At 45.4% G+C, this 19583-nt stretch overlaps 1 protein-coding gene across 1 annotated transcript in view; it reads left to right on the top strand.

The window, feature by feature from the left end:
- Positions 1–19583, top strand: part of SIPA1L1 (signal induced proliferation associated 1 like 1) — a 334415-nt gene that overhangs the window by 288513 nt on the left and 26319 nt on the right. Inside the window, exons 17-20 of the mRNA XM_081829748.1 lie at positions 10231–10380; positions 14569–14693; positions 16908–16970; positions 17408–17526. Of these exons, the coding sequence (XP_081685874.1) occupies positions 10231–10380; positions 14569–14693; positions 16908–16970; positions 17408–17526 (457 nt within the window). The remainder of the gene's footprint in view (positions 1–10230; positions 10381–14568; positions 14694–16907; positions 16971–17407; positions 17527–19583) is intronic.

Raw genomic sequence — 19583 nt, 5'->3', positions numbered from 1 at the left:
TGATTTTTCTCCGCAGCGTCGGCCGCCGTCACCCTTGTGTGGGCAGTTCCTCAGTGGTATAGCTCTGCCTTGACCTCCTTTTCACTTTTCATGTCCATTTGCCTGACGACGTACTGAGTCTGCCCTTGCAGGTCATGCGAGTGTCTCCTCCCCACAAGCCCAAGTGGCCTTCGGCCGCGCCCCTGCTCGCCGTGTCACCCGGCGCAGTGACCGGCCCCCCAAGTGTCAGGGTGGCGCTAGGATTCCTAATTGCCTTCCTGTCCACCCTCAGCCCCATCCCCACACCCATCTAGTTGGGAGTCCTAAACTTCTCTGAGTTCTTGGTTTTTGAGCTTCCCCCGACCTTGCCGCAGGGGTGTCAGGTCACGCTAAGATTGTTCTGGCCTGGACAGCACGGTGGGGGGGTGGTGTGTGCAGGCTGATAGAAGTGGAGGCGCCCCTCATCGCGGCCGCCAGTGCGAGTCCACCTCCCTGGGAGCTCCTGCTCAGCTGGCTTTCGCCTTCCACCCACCGCCCCAGGCTCCGGGCCCGGGAAGGACTCTGTTGGCCGGGTATTCTCTCCTTGATGCCTTGACACGAGTGGCCCTCCTCCATCTGTCCTTCCACTCCCTGTTTCCGCAGCTTAACAACTGGTCCTTCATTTGAAACCAAATTATTGGCCAAGATGAGGAGGAAAAGCAGAGGGCCATACTTGACTTAAAGTCACTGGGCTCATACGGCTCCTTTTCCCCCAGCCCTCCAGAGGAGCTGGCGTCCCGTGGCATCCACACTGGGATTAGAGTTAGATGGATGCATGCTCGCACGTTCAGATGATAGTGCAGTGATGTTTCCTATTTAAGGATTCAGGAAATGGGCATAGTGCTAGAGGTCCTCATAACCCCCCGTTCTCTTTCCTTTATGCACTCCAGACAGACCCAGGGAATGAGACCAGAGTGCTCCAGCATGGCCCCCAGCTCAGGCTCTCCAAGTGCTCAGAGGTCACTCCTCGGGCCTGCTAAGTAGCGTTCGTGCACTCGGCCCAGACACATGTCCCCACCGGGCTTCCCGCCTACGGGGCCACCAGAGTTGCAGCGTGAACCACCAGAAAACTCCCAGAGGTGCCAGGAGTGCAGAGGCCTGGGTTCGCATGTGGACAAAGGGAGCGGTGTGACAGTGGGAAGTTCCCTGTCCCCTCTGTACTTCAGGGTGCTGAGAATCAAATGGGCACCCCAGAGCTGATGGGAAGATTGATTGAGGCAATATGGTTACTCTGTGTCTGATCTGAGCTTTAGGACGGGCCTGCCACATAATGAGGCTTAGAAAATGATGGTTGCTGTTTGTCACTGTTGTCATTTTGTAGATGCTCTTCCAGACAGAGCTTCATTGGTGGGGGGAACAGACCGTGTTCCCAAGGAGCACTTTTGGGCTCTAGTAGTGCTGCCAACCTGGGCTAGTGAGGCTGTCTGCGGCCTAACCGAGGCTAAGCGTGTGGTGGGTCAGTGTGTTTGCACAGGCAGGCTGTGTTGTCTTCAGCGACAGTGTCATGGTTCCCTTTGGTGAGACAGAGGATGAGTTCAGGAGGCCTGCTGTGCATTTGCAGAAAGTGTAGGAAATTCTGGAAAACCCATCCATGCAAATTAGAGTGACCTTCGAGAGGATCTTATGAAAAGCAGTTGTGTTCTGGGAAGAGCAGTGAGGGGGCGCATGACCATGCTGCTCTGCGCGTCACTAGGGAACTGTTGTCCTGTGAGTGCCCAGCAGCGGGGTCTTGCCCTCCGACCCGGCGCTAGGGGGCTGCTGCCTTAGGACTGCCCAGGAGGCCTGGCCTGGCCACACCTTATGGGAGGCGCTACAGGGGCCCGTGATGGCCCCGAGGCTTCCTCAGCCTGTACACACACGTGTGCACAACGAGACGGGGATGGTGTTCCTAGAAGCCACATCTAACATATGTCCTGCTGTCACCCTCCTCCCTGCAGAGAAGTTAGGCCTTTGCCTGATGGAGGCGCATCAGCTGTTTGAGTACATTTCTCAAGAATTTAAATAACTCACGGGAAAAAAGTATATTCTGCTGCCTTGTATTTGAAACCACTGACATTTTTCTTTAAGATTTGTTGATTGCACAGTATATATATATAAACTTGTAGAAATTGGTGATAATGAAGGCAAATTAGCTACCAGACCCACTGCCACAATCATCTGTGTGACACTTTCCCCTAAGCCTTTTGTTCAGAGTCCTGGACAGTGAATGGTCTAAGGTCAGCTTCCACTTGTGAGAATCACACAGTATGGTCACAGAGTGGCCATTCGGGATCTGCCTGTCATTAAAGTGCTGGCTGACAAAAGTAGACTTAATTTCCTTTTTACTTGCAGAAACAGTTGCCGTGTGCCATGAGATGGGCAGAGTGTCCCTAGGGCTGGTCTTCAGAGTTGAGCTGCTCTCCCGCTCGAGAGCGTGTTCCTGTGTGTTGGGTGTGTTTGGGCTGTGCCGCGAGAGGGCTTGTCAGACACTCCTTCCGGCCACACGAAGATGGCCCAGGACTGCTGGCTGTGGAGCTGCAGGCTCATTTTAAGGATCACAGTGCAGGCACGTAAGGAGGGCCGGCAGGGGCAGGGCCCACTCCTGTACCTGTGCCCTGCTTACCGCACTAGCTCTAGCAGCCTGATCTTCGCTGTCCAGAGAGTCCGCTGTCTCTGGAGAGAATCAGAGCCCAGCCTGGTGAAACAGCCCGGAGTGTCCCAGTCTGTCATTTTTTGTTTGACTCTTTCGGTGTCCCATTATTTATTTATTTATTTTATTTATTTATTTGACAGAGTCATAGCGAGAGAGGGAACACAAGCAGGGGGAGTGGGAGAGGGAGAAGCAGGCTTCCCGGTGAGCAGGGAGCCCGATGCGGGGCTTGATCCCAGGACCCCGGGATCATGACCTGAGCCAAAGGCAGGTGCTTAACGACTGAGCCACCCAGGCACCCCCTTTTTCTGGAATTTTTTTTTAAAGATTTTATTTATTTATTTGAGAGAGAGAATGAGAGAGAGAGAGAATGAGAGAGAGACAGAGCATGAGAGGGGAGGGTCAGAGGGAGAAGCAGACCCCCAGCTGAGCAGGGAGCCCGATGCAGGACTCGATCCCGGGACTCCAGGATCATGACCTGAGCCGAAGGCAGAGGCTTAACGACTGAGCCACCCAGGTGCCCCGTCCCATTATTTTTTTAAAAGGACAGATGATGATGGCATATGAAATGGCACAAAATAAAAGTAGGGATGTAGAGATGAAGATGTGGTGCAGCCCTGAACCGTGGCCAACAGCAAACGGTTCGGACTTAAGTACTGGTAGGATCCTATGGGAAAGGAAAGTGGGTTGTGTGGTGGTGTTTTTCTCTTCTCCTAGCTTAGGGCAGTTGTGAGGAGAGGACTGGGGGTCTCAGGGACCCCTCGAGGCAGTTGCCCGTGGGCAGCCACTCTGAGCAGAGGCCAGCATGGCGTGCCATATTTCAGCTTCTGCTTCCCTTATTCTTGTTTGTAAACTGGGATAGGGAATGAATTTTTCTTGTCTAGTTTTTTCCAGTCTTTAAAATCCTAGTGTGTCAAAACCAAACAAAAAATCACTTAGCTTCTCACTAAAGGGTTTGGTTGTAACTTCTTTTCATGAAGGATTTGTGAATATTGGTGGAGGGTAGGACTAATCGAAGAGGCTAGTGTTTGTGGTGGACTAATGGATTCTTATCTGTCTGTATCTCCCTCAAATTTGCCTGTTTACCCTGGGTGTTCAGGATCAGCTCTGTCCATTCCACTGCTTTGCTATCGAACCTTCTGTGTGTCCCTGTTAGCTGACAGAGAAGGGTTGTGCTTCCTCAGCTTACCATAGGGGGGCTCACCCTATAAGACCCACTCATCCTTCCAGTCACAACCCCTGCCATCTTCCCCCAAGGATAATGCTCTAGTCTAACTCATCATTATGGCGACCACATACACCCTCACTCTCCTGTGTCCTAACTCCTGAGTTCTCTGGAAATCCTTGGTTTCCTATAAGACCTGTTTCGGATGCATTTCTTCATAAAGCTTCCTTTCTCTTAGTTTTCACAGTAGGAGTTGACTTCTAAGCCGCCTGAGCCTCCCCTACACCCTATGTGTACTGCCCTCATACCAGTTATATTTTACTTGTGTTTTACTTAAGAACTGTAAGGAGGTGGTATTGAGTTCATATCCTGTGCCAGGCTCTGTCCACAGTCCCTTGTGTGAGTTCTCTCAGTTCACAGCCCAGTACATTGGCTGCTGTTCACCCTCTTTCTTCGAATATGGGTGCCCCGGGATTGAGAGATGAGACAATTAGCACGAAGTGATAGCTCGGTGGTGGTGGAGCTGAGATTAGCATCAAGGCCTCTCTCTCAAGCACTATGATACATGAATGAAATCTAGCACCATACCTAGACCAGAGCTCACGACAGACTTGTCCGATGAGCAAGTGTTAGGGACGCCCCCGTCACGTGCACTGCAGAGCCGGTTTCATGTGGTGCAGGCTGTGCAGGTACACAGAGCCCCACACGTACACGGTCCGGGCTGGGTTTCACACTCTGCTGTCACTGTCTTACAGTCTGCAACACTGTTTCAACAAAGGGGACCCTTCATTTTCATTTTGCACTGAGTCCCATGAATTATGTAGCTGATCCTGCAAGCAGTCCATTTTTATTTTCTGTTTAGAGTCACCCTTAGATATAAAATTGACTCTTCTTGGGCGCCTGGGTGGCTCAGTCATTAAGCGTCTGCCTTCGGCTCAGGTCATGATCCCGGGGTCCTGGGATCGAGCCCCACATCGGGCTCCCTGCTCAGCAGGAAGCCTGCTTCTCCCTCTCCCACTCCCCCTGCTTGTGTTCCCACTCTCACTGTGTCTCTCTCTGTCAAATAAATAAATAAAAATCTTTAAAAAAAAAAAAAACTGACTCTTCTTAAGAGGCCCCCCATGATGGGGTGCCAGGCTGGGAACTTCTAACAGCTTGCTAGCAGCTGTGATGTGATGTGATGATCCATTTATCTCAGTGTTTGATGAATTGCCGTATTTCCCTAACTGTGCAGGGGAGTTACTCCTTGTTGTAAAGTGACCTTGTCATGGGAGGCTCATCAGAACAGGATTTCCATGATCCAGTCTGAACAACCGGTATGGAAGATCTTATGACATGGTCAGAAAGCCAGGGGTAGCTCTGGTTCACAAAGAACACAGTAGGAAGAGATGAAAAGGCAAAGGGATGAGTGGCTTGAATTAGAATACAGCTTGATCAAACTCTGGTGTGGGGGTAGCACCCAGTTACAGTACCTTGAATCATTTATGAGAATTTTTTTTTTTTTTTTTTTTACATAATTCTGGAAGAATCCTGGTTGATAAACATTTCTGAAGACAGATTTTAACTTGGTCCTGTTCCCTGGGTGAAGAGCATTTTAATTGCTAAGTTGTGGTAAAGTGCTGTGCTTAATTATGGACTCAAGCATCTAATTTGTCAGTCATTGGTGCTATTTGAAACCCTCTCTCTTGTTTTTACCATCATTCCACTGTTTGCACTTGGGTTACAGAAGGCCTTGTGTCCTTGGACACATCCAGGCAGTGCTGTCACTTTGGAGTACAAAGCAGGACAGAGAGGCATAATTAAACCTATATGTAACCACTGAGGAAAATGTTTTATCATAAGCCACTTGGATACTGAGAATTCTTTATCCACAAGTTGATAAATTATAATCAGTCACAATCTGAAGAGATCAATTTAATGAGAATCTATTCATGTTAACACCATGTGTGTGGTCCTGTGAGTTGATTAGAAGGGTGTGATGGGGTGCAAGAGTTTTACTTTATTAGAAATCTGGGTTTTGTGGGTAAGTCTCTTCTCCCTTTTGCCCTGGTATAAGAATGCTTCTGGAAAATGAGGAACTGATTCTGATCTTGGACCATCTCTTCCTAAATGTCCGTTCCGTTCAGTTCAGTGTTTTCATTGCAGTGAAATGCATTGCATATAAATGAAAAGCTGGTGGTGTTAAGTGGAGTCTTGTGGACTATGGAGGTATTGTCTTTCTGGCTGATGATCATGACTTTTTCAGTTGCTGCATTTTTCATAGAATCAAAAAGCCCTGGTGTTTTATTTCTGCAGAGGGAAGTCATAGGGAGCTCCAGAGAACATTTACTATCAGTTACTTTAAAAACATTTAGTTATTTCTTGGCTAAATTTACAAAAATGTAGGGGAAAAGAATCTACTGAAATTAACACGAAAAGGTTTAGACATTTCCTTTCTCACAGTGACCAGAACATTCTTGAAAATTCTTACATTCCACAGAACTGAAAAATCTCACAGCAACTGAAAGCTGTGTTAATGTTAGTCCTCTAAGCCTATTTAGCATTAGTATCCAGATGTCGGAGGCTTGTTAAGACTAAAAGAAAGTAGATAGATCTTAGTTTCTCAAAAGAGAGGAAAAGCCTATTGATCTTGCACTAACTCTTCAGTGGCCTCAGCAACCCTTAAAACAAGAGTGGGTGGTGGGGGATGGAGAGTCAAGAAGTCAGCATGCTGGCTTCCTGTGTGAGCCAATCTGGGGGCGTCCCCCTTTTCAAAGTGGCAGGACAGCTTGTGGCCCAGCTTGAGTAGTGACCAGCCACAGGCTCTCCTGGCAGAAGTGGACTGCCAGGCAGGTGGCAACCCCTGCTCCCTGAACAAGGTCTGTTCTCAAACAATATTTGTGTGATGGTATCCGTTTGAGTGCTTGAAAAGAAGAGTAAGTCATCAGAATAAGGGCTAGTTCTGAAAATTCTTTTGCCTGCCATACATATACATCTAGCATCGTAGAAACATTTGGGTGGCATTCCATCAGTTTCTGTTTGTGTGTTCTATGTGTGTGAACAGACAGAAAACAAAGCCACTATTGAGTTATATAAATGCAAAAGAGGGATGGGAGTGAATGCTGGCCTTCTGGAAATGCTATTTTTTCACTTTGGGATAACTCCAGTAACCAAGTAGAATTTTCTGATACATTTGCCAAATAAAAGAGCTGAGGTTGAGAACTAGCATGAGATATTTTAAATTAATGTACGTTTTGGAGAGCAGAGTAAGAAAAGTAAGCTCTAAATACAAATGTAGAAGTCACATCTTGACTTTTCCTATGGAATCAGTTGTCACTTCCTCACAGAAACACAAACATTTGAATATTTACGTTTAATTCACTGGCATTACTGGTTCAGCCTGAAGAGAGAAGATGTTCTGTATTACAAGCCTATAAAAGCCAAATTCTTAAGGCAGACAGGAGTATGGTATCTTGGTTACCTTGGGATCCACGCTGCTCCTTAAACCCTACCTAGTTTTCTTTGTAACTTACTTCTCCTATTCCTCCTCCACTCCAGCCCCCTTCCGATTATTTCAGAATAAATAGAGATTTGGGATATGTCTTAATGTAAAGAATAAAGGGAGGTCTATTTTATGGTACCCCGATAAGTGTCTTGATCTCTCTTTTACCAAAACATGTTATCCAAAGTAGGCATGAGCTGGTGTTCCAGGAGCCCAGCAGTCCCTGACGCCACCGGGGTTGCCCCACACAGACCCCTTTCCTGAGCCTGTATCCTCCTGAGAGTACCAGCTGTGTAGCTAGTATTTCTCTGAGTCTGTGTAGCAATAACAAGATTGGTGATAATAACCGGAGGAACTTAGAGAGTCTAGACTCTGCCTCTTCCTAGCCTCTCATCCCATCTCCCCAGCACCTGGCATCTGATGCCACATTGGATGGTACCTAGAGGAGCCATTATCAGAAGTTCTCTTGCCATGGTATGTCAGAGTGATGATATGTTCAGGGGTTTCTGGCTGTAATTCCATCATCCCTTTTTCTCACATTTAAGGAAGAATATGGACTTTGAATCTGTTCTAATTGCTTTTAGTATAATATTCACAAATTTTGGCACTTTGTTATTAGCGACCAACTGCTTTCCAACTGATTGTAGACCCACCATGGCTGAGAACCCCTGGCTTGGGCATCTGATGTCACTATGGGCCCTTACTCTGAACCCACCTACTGTTCTTCATTTTCTGCACTGCTCATAGGGGTTCTCCTTCATTCAGCAAACATGTTTTAAGCAACCAGAGATGTAAAGGGAAATAAGGCTCTGTGCTGCCCCTTAAGTTAAGAGCGAATCTAGTTGAGAAGATAGACACACATAAAACTAACCATGCTCAAGGATGTGCTCTAGTGGTGCAAAGAATAGACCATGTGGGACTCCAGGAGGTTCTGATTCATCTAGGAAATCAGGGATCTGATGTTGGAATTAGGCCTCAGAGAAAAAGGATTTTATGTCAGAAAGGGGGGAAAGAGGTAGAGAGGACAAGATGAGTAAAAGTATGCATATGGTAGCTGAGTCTGAGAACAAGGGCGTACTGAATGTGTCCAGAATGTAGGGTGCAGGGAAGCCGGCAAAGAGCATAGAGAGAAGGAAGCGCTTGGACAGCATGGTCCAAGGCCTGGAAGAGGGGGCCAGGGATTCGGGCCTCTATTCTGTAGGCAAAGGGAAGGTGTGCAGAGCACATTAGTAGTCTGATGACTCGGCCAGGTGGAGACTGGAGGGATGGGGTGGACAAAGCCTAGAAATCAGAAGACCAGTTAGAGCACAGTTGTGCTGATCCAGGCCAGAGATGGGGGAGTTGGGAGGACAATCAGCAGGTTGAAGACCAGTTATCTTCTTAGTCTTTGTGTTGTGAAGACCAGCCCCAGGGTGCCTGACACATTGTACTCATTAAAAGTTGAACTTAATTAGACCAATTGAAGTGGAAGATGAGGAAGCAGGGAGGGGAAAAGGATGGTTTCAAGGTGTTTAGCTTGAGGTAACAAATATGGGCGGGGGGGTGGGGGACAGGTTTGGAGGAATGGCAAAGCAAGCCTGTTAGGTTTGACGAGGTATAATCTGAGCTGCGGTTGAGGGTGTTGGGTAGAGATGTCTAGGAGACAGAGGGAGAGTCTAGGCTTGTCGCGGAGCAGAGAGATCTGGATTCTCAAGTCTTGGGCATAGATAGATTTGGGAGTCATACTCTCAGCATCCATCCTTATTCTTGCTGTTAGAAAAGCTTCTCGTTGTGATTCTGTTCTCCCTTCTGTCACCTTCCTGCGCCTGAAACCCCATCCTGCCCTGCTACAGAAGGCGCAGAGCTGCACTGTTAGAAAATGCTGTAGTTCAGTGCATCGGGTTCTGTCCCCAGGCTTCAGAACTTTGGTTTGAGTAAAAGATGTCTTTCCCTGCAAAAGCGTCCGGCCGTGCAGACGCACTGCAAGCTGTCCTAGGAAGGAGAGAAAAGCCGGCCTTCTCTAGGGAACAGCAGCTGCTTATTAGCCCAGAGCAGCAGATTCACAGTCAGGAGCCTGGCTCACTGAACGAGTGCCTTAGATTCTGCTTCCTCAGCTGTCCCACGGAAATGACTTCCCTGCTACAGGAGTCGAAGGCTTGGTGCCAGCTTTCGCTTCTGAGCTAAAATCTTCGTAGTAAGACGGACGTCACACCCAGTCACAGTGACCAGCATCACTTACTGATGTCCTTGGGGTTGTCCTGTTGTCTACTAGAACAGAGGAGGTAAAGGACAAAATCTGTGTCCCGATGACAGAGCTCTGGTTTCTGTCCCCACAATCTGGGGAGCACACCTCTACTATGACGTTATGTAAGTTCACTAATGCCAATTAAATTCAATAACTGACATTCTAGGCGTTTTTTTATGGAAATTTTTAGATGGTAGATGCTATACGATCAATCATGTTTATAAATACTAAATAGCAAAATCTGAATATTCATTCCAGACTTTGAGTAATAAAATTGGAAAACAAAGACACATACAGAGAATGCACTCATCTCACTGTGGTCATGCACTCTGGGAGAACCAGTGTGCAAAATTGGAATTAATTGCTATGTTAATGTCACCGGGGTTCAGTTATCCTCTGCACTGCCATACTAGGAAACTGCATAAGCAATTCAGCCCATTGAATTTTGGCAGCTTTTGGAAACATACGTGTTTTTTTTTTCCCCCTTTTATTTTTTGATGTCCCCTATCTCCATCCCCTTCAAGGCCATTCTCCAGCTGTTCCCTTAGGGAGTCGTTTTATGGGGAAGTTTCTTTTGTAGGCTTCCAGCTGGCTTCATTTTCACTACCTCCACGAAGTGGCTTTCTTTGTCGCGTTTATATGATATTAACCATCATGCACTGCCTCGGGACTTCCCCTTGGATTGACTTCATATTTTTGGTTTGTGCTCACAGGCTGTCTCCCGGTTCAGACATCTACGTGACGGTCTCATCCATGGCTCTAGCAAGGTCCCAGCAGTGTCGTAACTCCCCTAGCAACCTGTCTTCATCCAGCGAGACTGGCTCTGGTGGAGGCACTTACAGGCAAAAATCCATGCCCGAAGGGTAGGTGTGCCCCCCCTCCCCTCGCCCCCGTGACGTCGCTGTCTCTCATCTGTAACTCAGACAAGCGCCTCAGTCGATCTACAAAGGAGCGAAAGGGAAAATGTGGTTAATATCCCAGATAGAAAAATGTTTTAATGTCTGGTTCAAACCACGTCTCGGGAAGTTTATCATTCTCTAGCCTCCAAGGGCTCCACGGCAGAGAAATCAGGTTACGTTCGTTTCTCCAATTGTATATATATGGTCTAGTTTTATAGTACAGACTTTGTTATTCCTCCGAAGCAAATTCCATAGTACTGGCTGGAGTTGGTGTTGCTGTTAAAGGAGGTGAAACAATTATCTGAGCCAAAGCTTAAAATTATTTTTCTCACACTTTCAAAGTCTCTGATTTCAGCTTGTGGGTTTTGTCATTTTTCTTTTCTTTTTTTGAAAATACCAAACACCCAGAAGTAACTATTTGCTTCTGACAAGACTTAAAAGTAAAAGGCTAAATACACATGATTTTAGAGGCTACTAAAAAAGAAAAAAACCACCACCACCACCAGGATGTCTGAAGCTGGGAAGTAATTAGCAGCAAAACGTGACGTGGCACACACATGCCCCCTTTGCCCAGAGGAAGAGTAAAAGAACCATCAAAGACATCCTGCTGGGCCATCTCTTTGGGGAAGTTGGTAGAGAACTTGAAACCATTTGAAAATCAAATGTGAGGCATTTACAAAAACTGATGTTTCTATTCTGAGTTTTCCCCATGTATATTTTTAACAAATGCACACTTGATTTCGTTACTTTCTTGAGATTTTACTGTGTTACAAAATAGTCACGCTTACTAAGAATACCTTCATAATGGGTATTTTGGTTTATCCTATAGCATTTTGTTGGTTTTTACAGCCATAAGTGTAATTTTTGTTGTTGTTGTTATTGCTAATATTTATGTTAGCAGGAAGTAGGCAATAAAACCATTGTAAAAATATGCTTCCCCCCGCCCCACATCCCAGTGTCCCCCGGAGGATTCCCCTGGTAGTATATCTAAAATGCACATCTCTTCTTTTAATTACTTTAGTGACAATGAGAAAAAAAATTTAGCTGCTCTTCATGAGTCCCTGCAAAAGATTTTATGAGTTAAGTATTACTCTCATACCATACCACCGGCCCAACTGCTTATTTCTTGGTTTAAGGAGGAGGAAGGCCTGGTTTTAGATTTTAGATTTTAAATGGCCTGGTTTGACTTCAAAAATAAGAATTCACTGCAAATTCAGTGTTAGTACAGCAATAAAACATAAACGAGCTAACAACAACAAAAGCACTGTTTTCTTGTGACCGTGATACACTTGCAATGTGTACCAAAAATGTAAGCTGAAACCCGAGTGTTTTGGTGAATGTCAGAAACATGATTATTGTGCCCATCCTGCACAGTGTTTTTAATGAGGTGGTAATTAACCTGATATGTAACACCAGCCCTACTGTAGGTGATACTGAGGGTTTTTCCATTGTTTGTGAGGTTACCCAGTGATTGTTGACCATACCGTGTAATATCTTTTTTTACCTGGGGTGATCTTTGACCAGAAGACAACGATACAGTGTTCTGTGGACCCCAGGCAGTTTTTGCCTGTACCCATGATGTAGGAGACCGTGCACTGTCTGATTCACATGCATTGCCCGTGGGCCAGGTTGTATTCTAAAGTTACCCTTATCAAGAGAAAGATGATCACATCTACTCTACAGCGTAGCCCCGTACATGTAGGTATGTACTGGTTGACGGTGGGGCAGGACGGAACGTGGTCCACTGCAAACTCAGTAATGCTCGACTTTAGGAAGCTCAAAAGCATGGGGTAATAGCAGTAGATGAGAGCAGGACACAGTGGTTGTCCACAAGTGTAATCTGCTGATGCCTTGTCCTCCCTCTGCTTTAGCGGGCCCGCAGTATCTGCCTTGCCAGCTCCCTGGTGCGGGGATGCTCAGACCATCCAGTTTGGTTGAGAGGTGAAATTTACCAGGGTGACTAATAATGCTCGTTCCATGCAGGTGGGGGAGAAAGGCACCTGCACAAGTTTAGGATGGCAACAGGAGATAAGTAGAAAGCAACACTGTTGAAAAGACCTAGAGTCTGTTTTACCATCCTTGGAGATTTATCTTCAGGCCACATGCTTGAGGACTTGACGAGTCAGACAAGGGCCAGAGGGAGGGATGGGCTGGGTGAATGAGGAGCTTGGAGATCGTGGCCAGAAGCGTAACTGTGGGCGCACAGCCCGAAGGCGAAACCGACAGAAGCAGGCAGGCCACTGTAGCTTCCTTCCACGCTCTTCCGTGAGGGAGGAAGCTTGTTCCTGAGGACCACTGAGACCAAGAAAGGAAAGTTGTAGAGCAGTTTCCACTCTGTGATGAGGAAAGGTTGTGAGTCAGCTCTGCAGCTATGGACTGGCTCCGTGAGGCAGAGCCCGTGGTCCCAGAGTGTGCCTCGTGCCGCCGGATGGTACATGCTTCTCAAGGCAGGATTGAAGGACAGCCTTGCTTCATCGTTCATTTAAAACCAGACAGCCAGAAAAGCATTCGGCTTTAAATCCAGAGGTTTTAAAAGTTGTCTTTGGTTTCCACTGCTACCAAAAAGGAAAAGCAAGATTGAATCCATGTCTAACTTTTATCGCTATGCCTTTTCAGAGAAGTCTTCCTTTACTGCAAATTTAGAATAAAATCGTAGGGCCAGTTGGAGGATATTCACTGTTCTGAGCTAAACAAAGACCCTACTTAGGAAGGAGATGGCAAAGATCGTAATTAGTGACTTGCCCCCACCACCCGTTTTTGTTGTCACTGTTAATGAAAATAAGCATCATTGCATCAAGTAATAAATACATACAAAGATGCAAACAGTTTTAGTCATTTTCTTCCAGATGTTTGGATCAACTTACAGGAAAGGCAGAACTGAAATCCACACACAGTCCACAGAACCACCCTTTTGTTTTTTAAAGAGCACCTTTCACTGCAGTTTTCATAAATCAGGTTTTTTGTTTATCATAATGGGGGTAACTTTGTTTAGGGAGGCTTATGATTGAATTTGTGAACAATTGTCATTGTGCAGAAGTAATTTAGGGAGATGTTAGAGTAGGAGGTTAATGTTACAGCCTTCTCTGCTTTGCAGATGCTTTTGTATAGATTTTTCTCCCCCAATCCATAAAATGGAATTGCCATTTTACAAATAAAGAAATGGAGACAAAACTCGAGTGACTTTGGGTGGGGAGCTAGAACTTGGCTCCAGGCCTTCCTCCTCCTTGTGTCCTGCTCTTTCCAGTACACCACTTGCTGGTTCTCCCCATGCATTTATCAGTCTGTAGCAAATAAGACACCTGTCATAAGCATCGATCAATTCAGGCTCTGATGATTTTTTATCATATTGATTACTCATAAGCTCATTAGTAACCACGCACAAATGTCTAATGTCCACACGAGTCTTTGAATTTTACACTCTGGCCCTTTTTCCTGGGCTCACTCAGTATTTACCTGCCGATATTGCTAATCAAGGCGTATGCTTTAATTAGGCATATATTATTATTCTACCCAGGGTAAAATAAAACTGGCTCATTAAATAGCTAACTGTTCTTTCCAGAAATAGACATTTGCCTTTATATGCCAGTGTACCTACTTCCAAATTGCCCTTCCCAGAGGCAATTTAAAATTTAGACATCTTGAATGTGGTCACTCTGTAATGTAAATGATAGCAATCTTTGTCTTTCAGACCTTAGAGCACACGTTCAGAAAATATTGGCTCCAAGAATGAGTGACTTAGTGATTTAGCAGATTACTGGGTTAAGAGAAACCCCTGACATGTTCCATTCGGAAGATAGACATGGAACATGAGGATGGTGAAATCGTTCCTTTGTGCGTGAATGAGAATCTGAGTGTGGCTACACGTGGGTTAGAAAATTTGGGTTTTCTTATTCTGTATTTCGTGGGTTAGCTCAAGGCTCATGTCTCCGGCCCTTGTTTACAGTGTATGTACTGAGCATACATCCCTTTCTTGAACGGAGTGATGTGTGTTGACCGTGACACACACAGTTTCGGCACCCGAGCACACATGCACAAGGATGAGCGGGCATGTGCCTTCATTAGAGTTTAGTCCATTGCCCCCAGGCCTGTCTTCCCCTTCTGGGTGAGGTCCCTGATGTCATCTTTGCCTTTGTTTGGGGGTAATCGCCACAGGTTTGGAGTAAGCCGCAGATCGCCAGCCTCCATCGACAGGCAGAACACCCAGTCAGATATTGGTGGCAGCGGGAAATCTACACCCAGCTGGCAAAGAAGTGAGGATAGCATTGCTGACCAAATGGGTAAGTAACTAATTCCCACAAGTAGCAAGTTGCTTTTCTACCAGCGTGACGTTGGCCACCTCTTGATGACGTCATGAAAGCGTTCTGTGATAGAATACAGCCCTGGTTAATACACGTGAATGAGAATTAAGTCTCAGTTCGATTATGTATGCGTGAGGGCTGCAAATAAGACCTGAGAGAAAAGTCAAGGCATACTAACTGACCCCCCCTCCCAGTTTAAAAATAGAAAGGGCATAGGAATTCTTTTCATCACCGAGATTAAAATGCTACACTGCCAAACCATATGTGTCCTAAGTATCTCCCTCGGCCCTTGTTTGTTGGTTTGTTGTTGCCTACTGTAAGTGCCCTGAGAGATGCAGTTGCTGTTGGGTCACCTCTGTAGCGTGGTTAGGACCTCTCTCCTCCCGCCTGTGCTGTACCCCCCACCCCCCACCACTCTGCTAGAAAGCTCTCAGCTGAGGACACGTCGTAGCAGTATGTAACAGCTGGATGGGAAGGATTCTCATTGGTGAGCCTTCATTTGGATTTCTGGCATAGCCCTTGATCTCTCTATATGGAACTGTTCCACAGTGACACCGTAACACTAGCTGACACCATAAAATTTTGCCATGAAACAAGACTAAGTCTCAAAGCAGTAGCCTCAGGGATTTAGTGTCAACACTGTTGATGATAGAATCTGGACTGTGGGGTGGGTTCCCCCCCCCCCCCTTATCCTATCTCTAGTAGCATTACCACCAGAGTGGGGTAAAAAGAAGGAAACTTCAGGGCTGAAAAAGGTACACTTTTAAGGCAAAGACCCATCTTTTTTTCTTTTTTTGCAAATACATTGTTTTGCTCTGTTTTAATGATTCTTCCCCTGTAAATGTACTAATAACCATGCACGTAGAAAGGAGTGGAGACGTATTTAGCTAAGCCAGGAAATGAGGAAGAAGAAATGTAATTCTCAGGTTCGGAAGATCTGCTTTGTTCCAGTAACTTCAGTGAGATGTGCCTCATTACTGGAGCCATCTGTCATTCCACTCTCATGGCAGCCACCCCCAACACACAAAACCTGAGCATTTTCCGATCTGCTATTCTGCTCTTGACAGAATGTTTTTAATCCCATATGTTTTGATACTGTTGAGATGGTAACGACACACGTGAAAAGGATCCCTTCTTCAACATGACTTTCTTTAGCAGCTTTTTTGGGCTCCTAGCGCAGGCTTCGAGCAGAGCTGTGAGCAGGGTCTTTGTGCAGTGTTCAGAGCCCCACTTCCCACTCATGTGAAGTCACAAAGGTATCTTGGGACTGGAAAGGGTAATTATAAGGTTCATCCTAGACCTAAATTCATTCTTTCACATAAACCTCCCTCCAGTCTTTTTTGCTTTGTATCTTCTCTCATTTGGTGGCATCCCACTCTTAATAGATGAGACTGTGAAATTAATATCAATGAGTCTTTTTAACAAATCTGTTCATCCTTTTAATAAGATATGCCTTTTTTTTTTTTTTTAAGTAAGATACCCCAGAATCTGCCAGAGAAGCCTTTTCACCAGTGGGTGGCCTTTCTCATCCAAAATTGAAGGCTTCATAGAAAATGTTAAAATAATTTTTTCTATATATATATATATATTTTTTTTTTTTTTTATATTCCACCGTTCCAGAGGAATAACCTTGCTTTCTCTAACTGGCACATCAGATGGAATCTGGGGCTTGGTTGGTATAAGCCATGCTAGGGAGAAATCAAGAAAAATAACTGTTCCGTTCTTATTACTCAGCATACTATACATTGAGTGTATCAAGGGCCGACCTTTATACATTCAATTTTTAAAACAATTCTCTAATGACTTTCAGGTCACTGAGTGAAAATGCTGAGGAGATTTTTATCTGTTAGCCAGGCCCACCTGTCTCTGTACATTGTGTGTGACACACTGGTGCCCCAGTGGAAACACGGAGTTGAGCTTAATTGGCTCACCCATCTCAGCGGATTTCGTTTTTCTGCCTCTGCTTTTGGAGGTGGTTGAGAGTCAGAGTTAGAGGATGTTGCCCAGTCCTTTACGTTCAGGAATGGTGTTGCAGAAGTCCAGAACTGTTGCTGTTAGCTATCGGTGTGTTAAAGAAGCTAAATCGCTTACCTTTTACCTTTGGAACCCCACCTTGAATGCCGGCTTGGAGTCCAAAAGGAAGCAATTGTCTTAAGTAAACTAGTTGCTGTGTGTCTTTTCTGTTGTGCTTAGCTTACAGTTATAGAGGACCTCAGGATTTCAATTCTTTTGTCCTCGAGCAGCATGAATATACAGGTAAAATATTTCCAAAGTGTCCTGGTAAGTAACACGTGATTGCATCCATGCCTGTCTAGGTAATGTAGACCGAGCTAGGTTAGCCACACTTGGCAATGAATGAATTTCATAAATTGAATCCATATATTCTCAACTTTCCCCCAAAACCAAAAGTTGATTCCTAACTTTGCCGCGTTGTTCATGGCCTTTGGTTTGGTGGTACTTGGCTCTGCTACTGTGTATGACGTGACACACTGTCACCAGCTGCAAGCTTTACCCATCAGCCACTTAGTTTCTGACATGCTGTCTATTGTGTAAACTCTCAACAAGCTTATCGCTGAAATTCAGAGTTTGCTGGTCAGTGACCTGAGAGATGCAATGGCAAGCCGTCTTCATCTGTCAGCATGTGCTCGGACCCGTTTAGTGCCTGCCCCATAATGTCCTGTGCTGTATTCCAGAGCCAACGTGCCATCTCCCAGCAGTGTCAAAGGTTCTGCCTGCTTTTCGAGAGAGCCCCAGCGGGAGATTAATGCGGCAGGATCCGGTGGTGCATTTATCTCCAAACAAACAAGGGCATGTAAGTTAACTGTAAAATAATAAAAATTATAAGATTCCTAGCAACGTATCTTCCAGGCGTGCTTTGCTGTTTCTTCCACGTGGTCAGAGAAGAAGTCATCCTGGTGGGAGGTGGGCGTTCACTGCTCTGGCCCTGGAATTTCTATCGCCAGTGGCCCTAAGGTTGCTTTGAAATAAACTCAAATTCCTCCTTGGTATGCACCTGCCACCCCCACAGATCTGGATGGAAGGCCATGTGATGTAGTCCTAAAATGTGGGGAACAGAAGTGTGCTAAACGTGAATTTTATTTGCTTACACAATGGCAAGCATGGGGTATGGTTGGAGCATCAGTCCAGGGGACAGACAGCTTCCTGACAACTGCCCTTCCTGCTTCTCTTGTCTTGCGTAGCTACACACATTTTTGTTTTACCATACTTCTACATAATTCCTGATCACTTAATGGGTAGAATTAAGAATGAGAGGTTTTGCTCATGTAAGTTGTGCTCTAGTAAAATGAATATGAAGCTAAAGAAATAGAGTGCATGCCCATGCGTGGCCGAGCACCCTGCACTAGGCTGTGTGGTGAGAGATTTACTGAAGAAATGTGATGTTGTCATAGTTATACTTGTAAGTGATAAATTACCCAGTCTGTCAATTCCTCTTCCTTCATTAACACCTTTATATTGATGACACGGTAAAATAATATTTTGAATAGATTGGGTTAGATTAATTATATTCTTAAAATTAATATCACCTGTTTCTTTTTACTTTTTTAAACGTTGCTACTGTAAAGTTTAAGATTACAAATGTGATTCCTGTTACATTCCTATAGAAATCTGTTACGTATTTTACACTCTCAGCACATCTCAATTTGGACTAGCCACGTTCAAAGTGCTCAGTAGCCACACATGGCGAGAGGCCGCCAAATCCCACAGCACAGATCCAGAGCTAAGGAAGTTCTGCCTGCAAACATTAAAAATAAATGAAGGCCTTGTAGCATAAATGGTGTTGTTGCAGAAAGTGGCACCAGGAAAGTAATGGGTTGATTGGTTCTTGTTTAAGAAGAAATCTTCCACTTTGAAGTGAAATTTTTGTGTCCCCCTCCTGCTCCTTCCCCTACCTTAGCTGCTGAAGAGCAGGTCTCTTCCTCAGGCAACACACACACACACACACACACACGTGTGGTTCCTTCTGTTTTCACTCGCTCTCCACCAGGTGTCTGGACTTCCTGTCTCCAGGAATGTAAAAATATCCTGTCTCCATCTAATGTAAAATATTATTCAGATATCTTTTGAAATCTTACTTCTTTGGTAAACTATAGAATGTTCTAAGCAACCAAGCAAGCCACTGTGTGGAGAGGGTTCCATATACATTCTAACTGAGAGAATTCACGTACCATAATATTCACCCATTTGAAGTATACAGCTCAGTGGGTTTTAGTAGATACATGGAGTTGTGCGCCCATCACCACAGTCTAACTGCAGAATGCTGTTATCACCCCCAAACAGAAATCCTGTACCCTCAGACAGCCTTTGACCACCACTCATCCACGTTCTACCTCAGTGGATGTGCCTGTTCTGGACATTTCATATGAATGGAATCATACAGTATGTGGCCTTTTGGGTCTGGCTTCTTTCACTCAGCATAACATTTTTAAGGCACATCTGTGTTATAGTATGTATTAGTATTTTGTTTCTGTGATGGAATAATATTCCGTTGAATGGATATACCACATTTTTTAATCCATTCATCAGGTGATGGACATTTGGGTTGTTTCTACATTTTGGCTATTATGAATAATGCTGCTGTAAATATTCGTTTAGGTTTTTCATGAACATGTTTTCCTCACTCTTGAGTAGATACTAAGAATGGAATTGTAGGGGCGCCTGGGTGGCTCAGTTGGTTAAGCGACTGCCTTTGGCTCAGGTCATGATCCTGGAGTCCCGGGATCGAGTCCCGCATCGGGCTCCCTGCTCGGCGGGGAGTCTGCTTCTCCCTCTGACCCTCCTCCCTCTCATGCTCTCTGTCTCTCATTCTCTCTGTCTCAAATAAATAAATAAAATCTTTAAAAAAAAAAA

Source organism: Leptonychotes weddellii, chromosome 9 (genome assembly GCF_054177405.1).
Source record: "Leptonychotes weddellii isolate Sample4059 chromosome 9, ASM5417740v2, whole genome shotgun sequence".
Lineage (NCBI taxonomy): Eukaryota > Metazoa > Chordata > Mammalia > Carnivora > Phocidae > Leptonychotes > Leptonychotes weddellii.
This window is presented reverse-complemented; position numbering and strand designations above follow the sequence as displayed.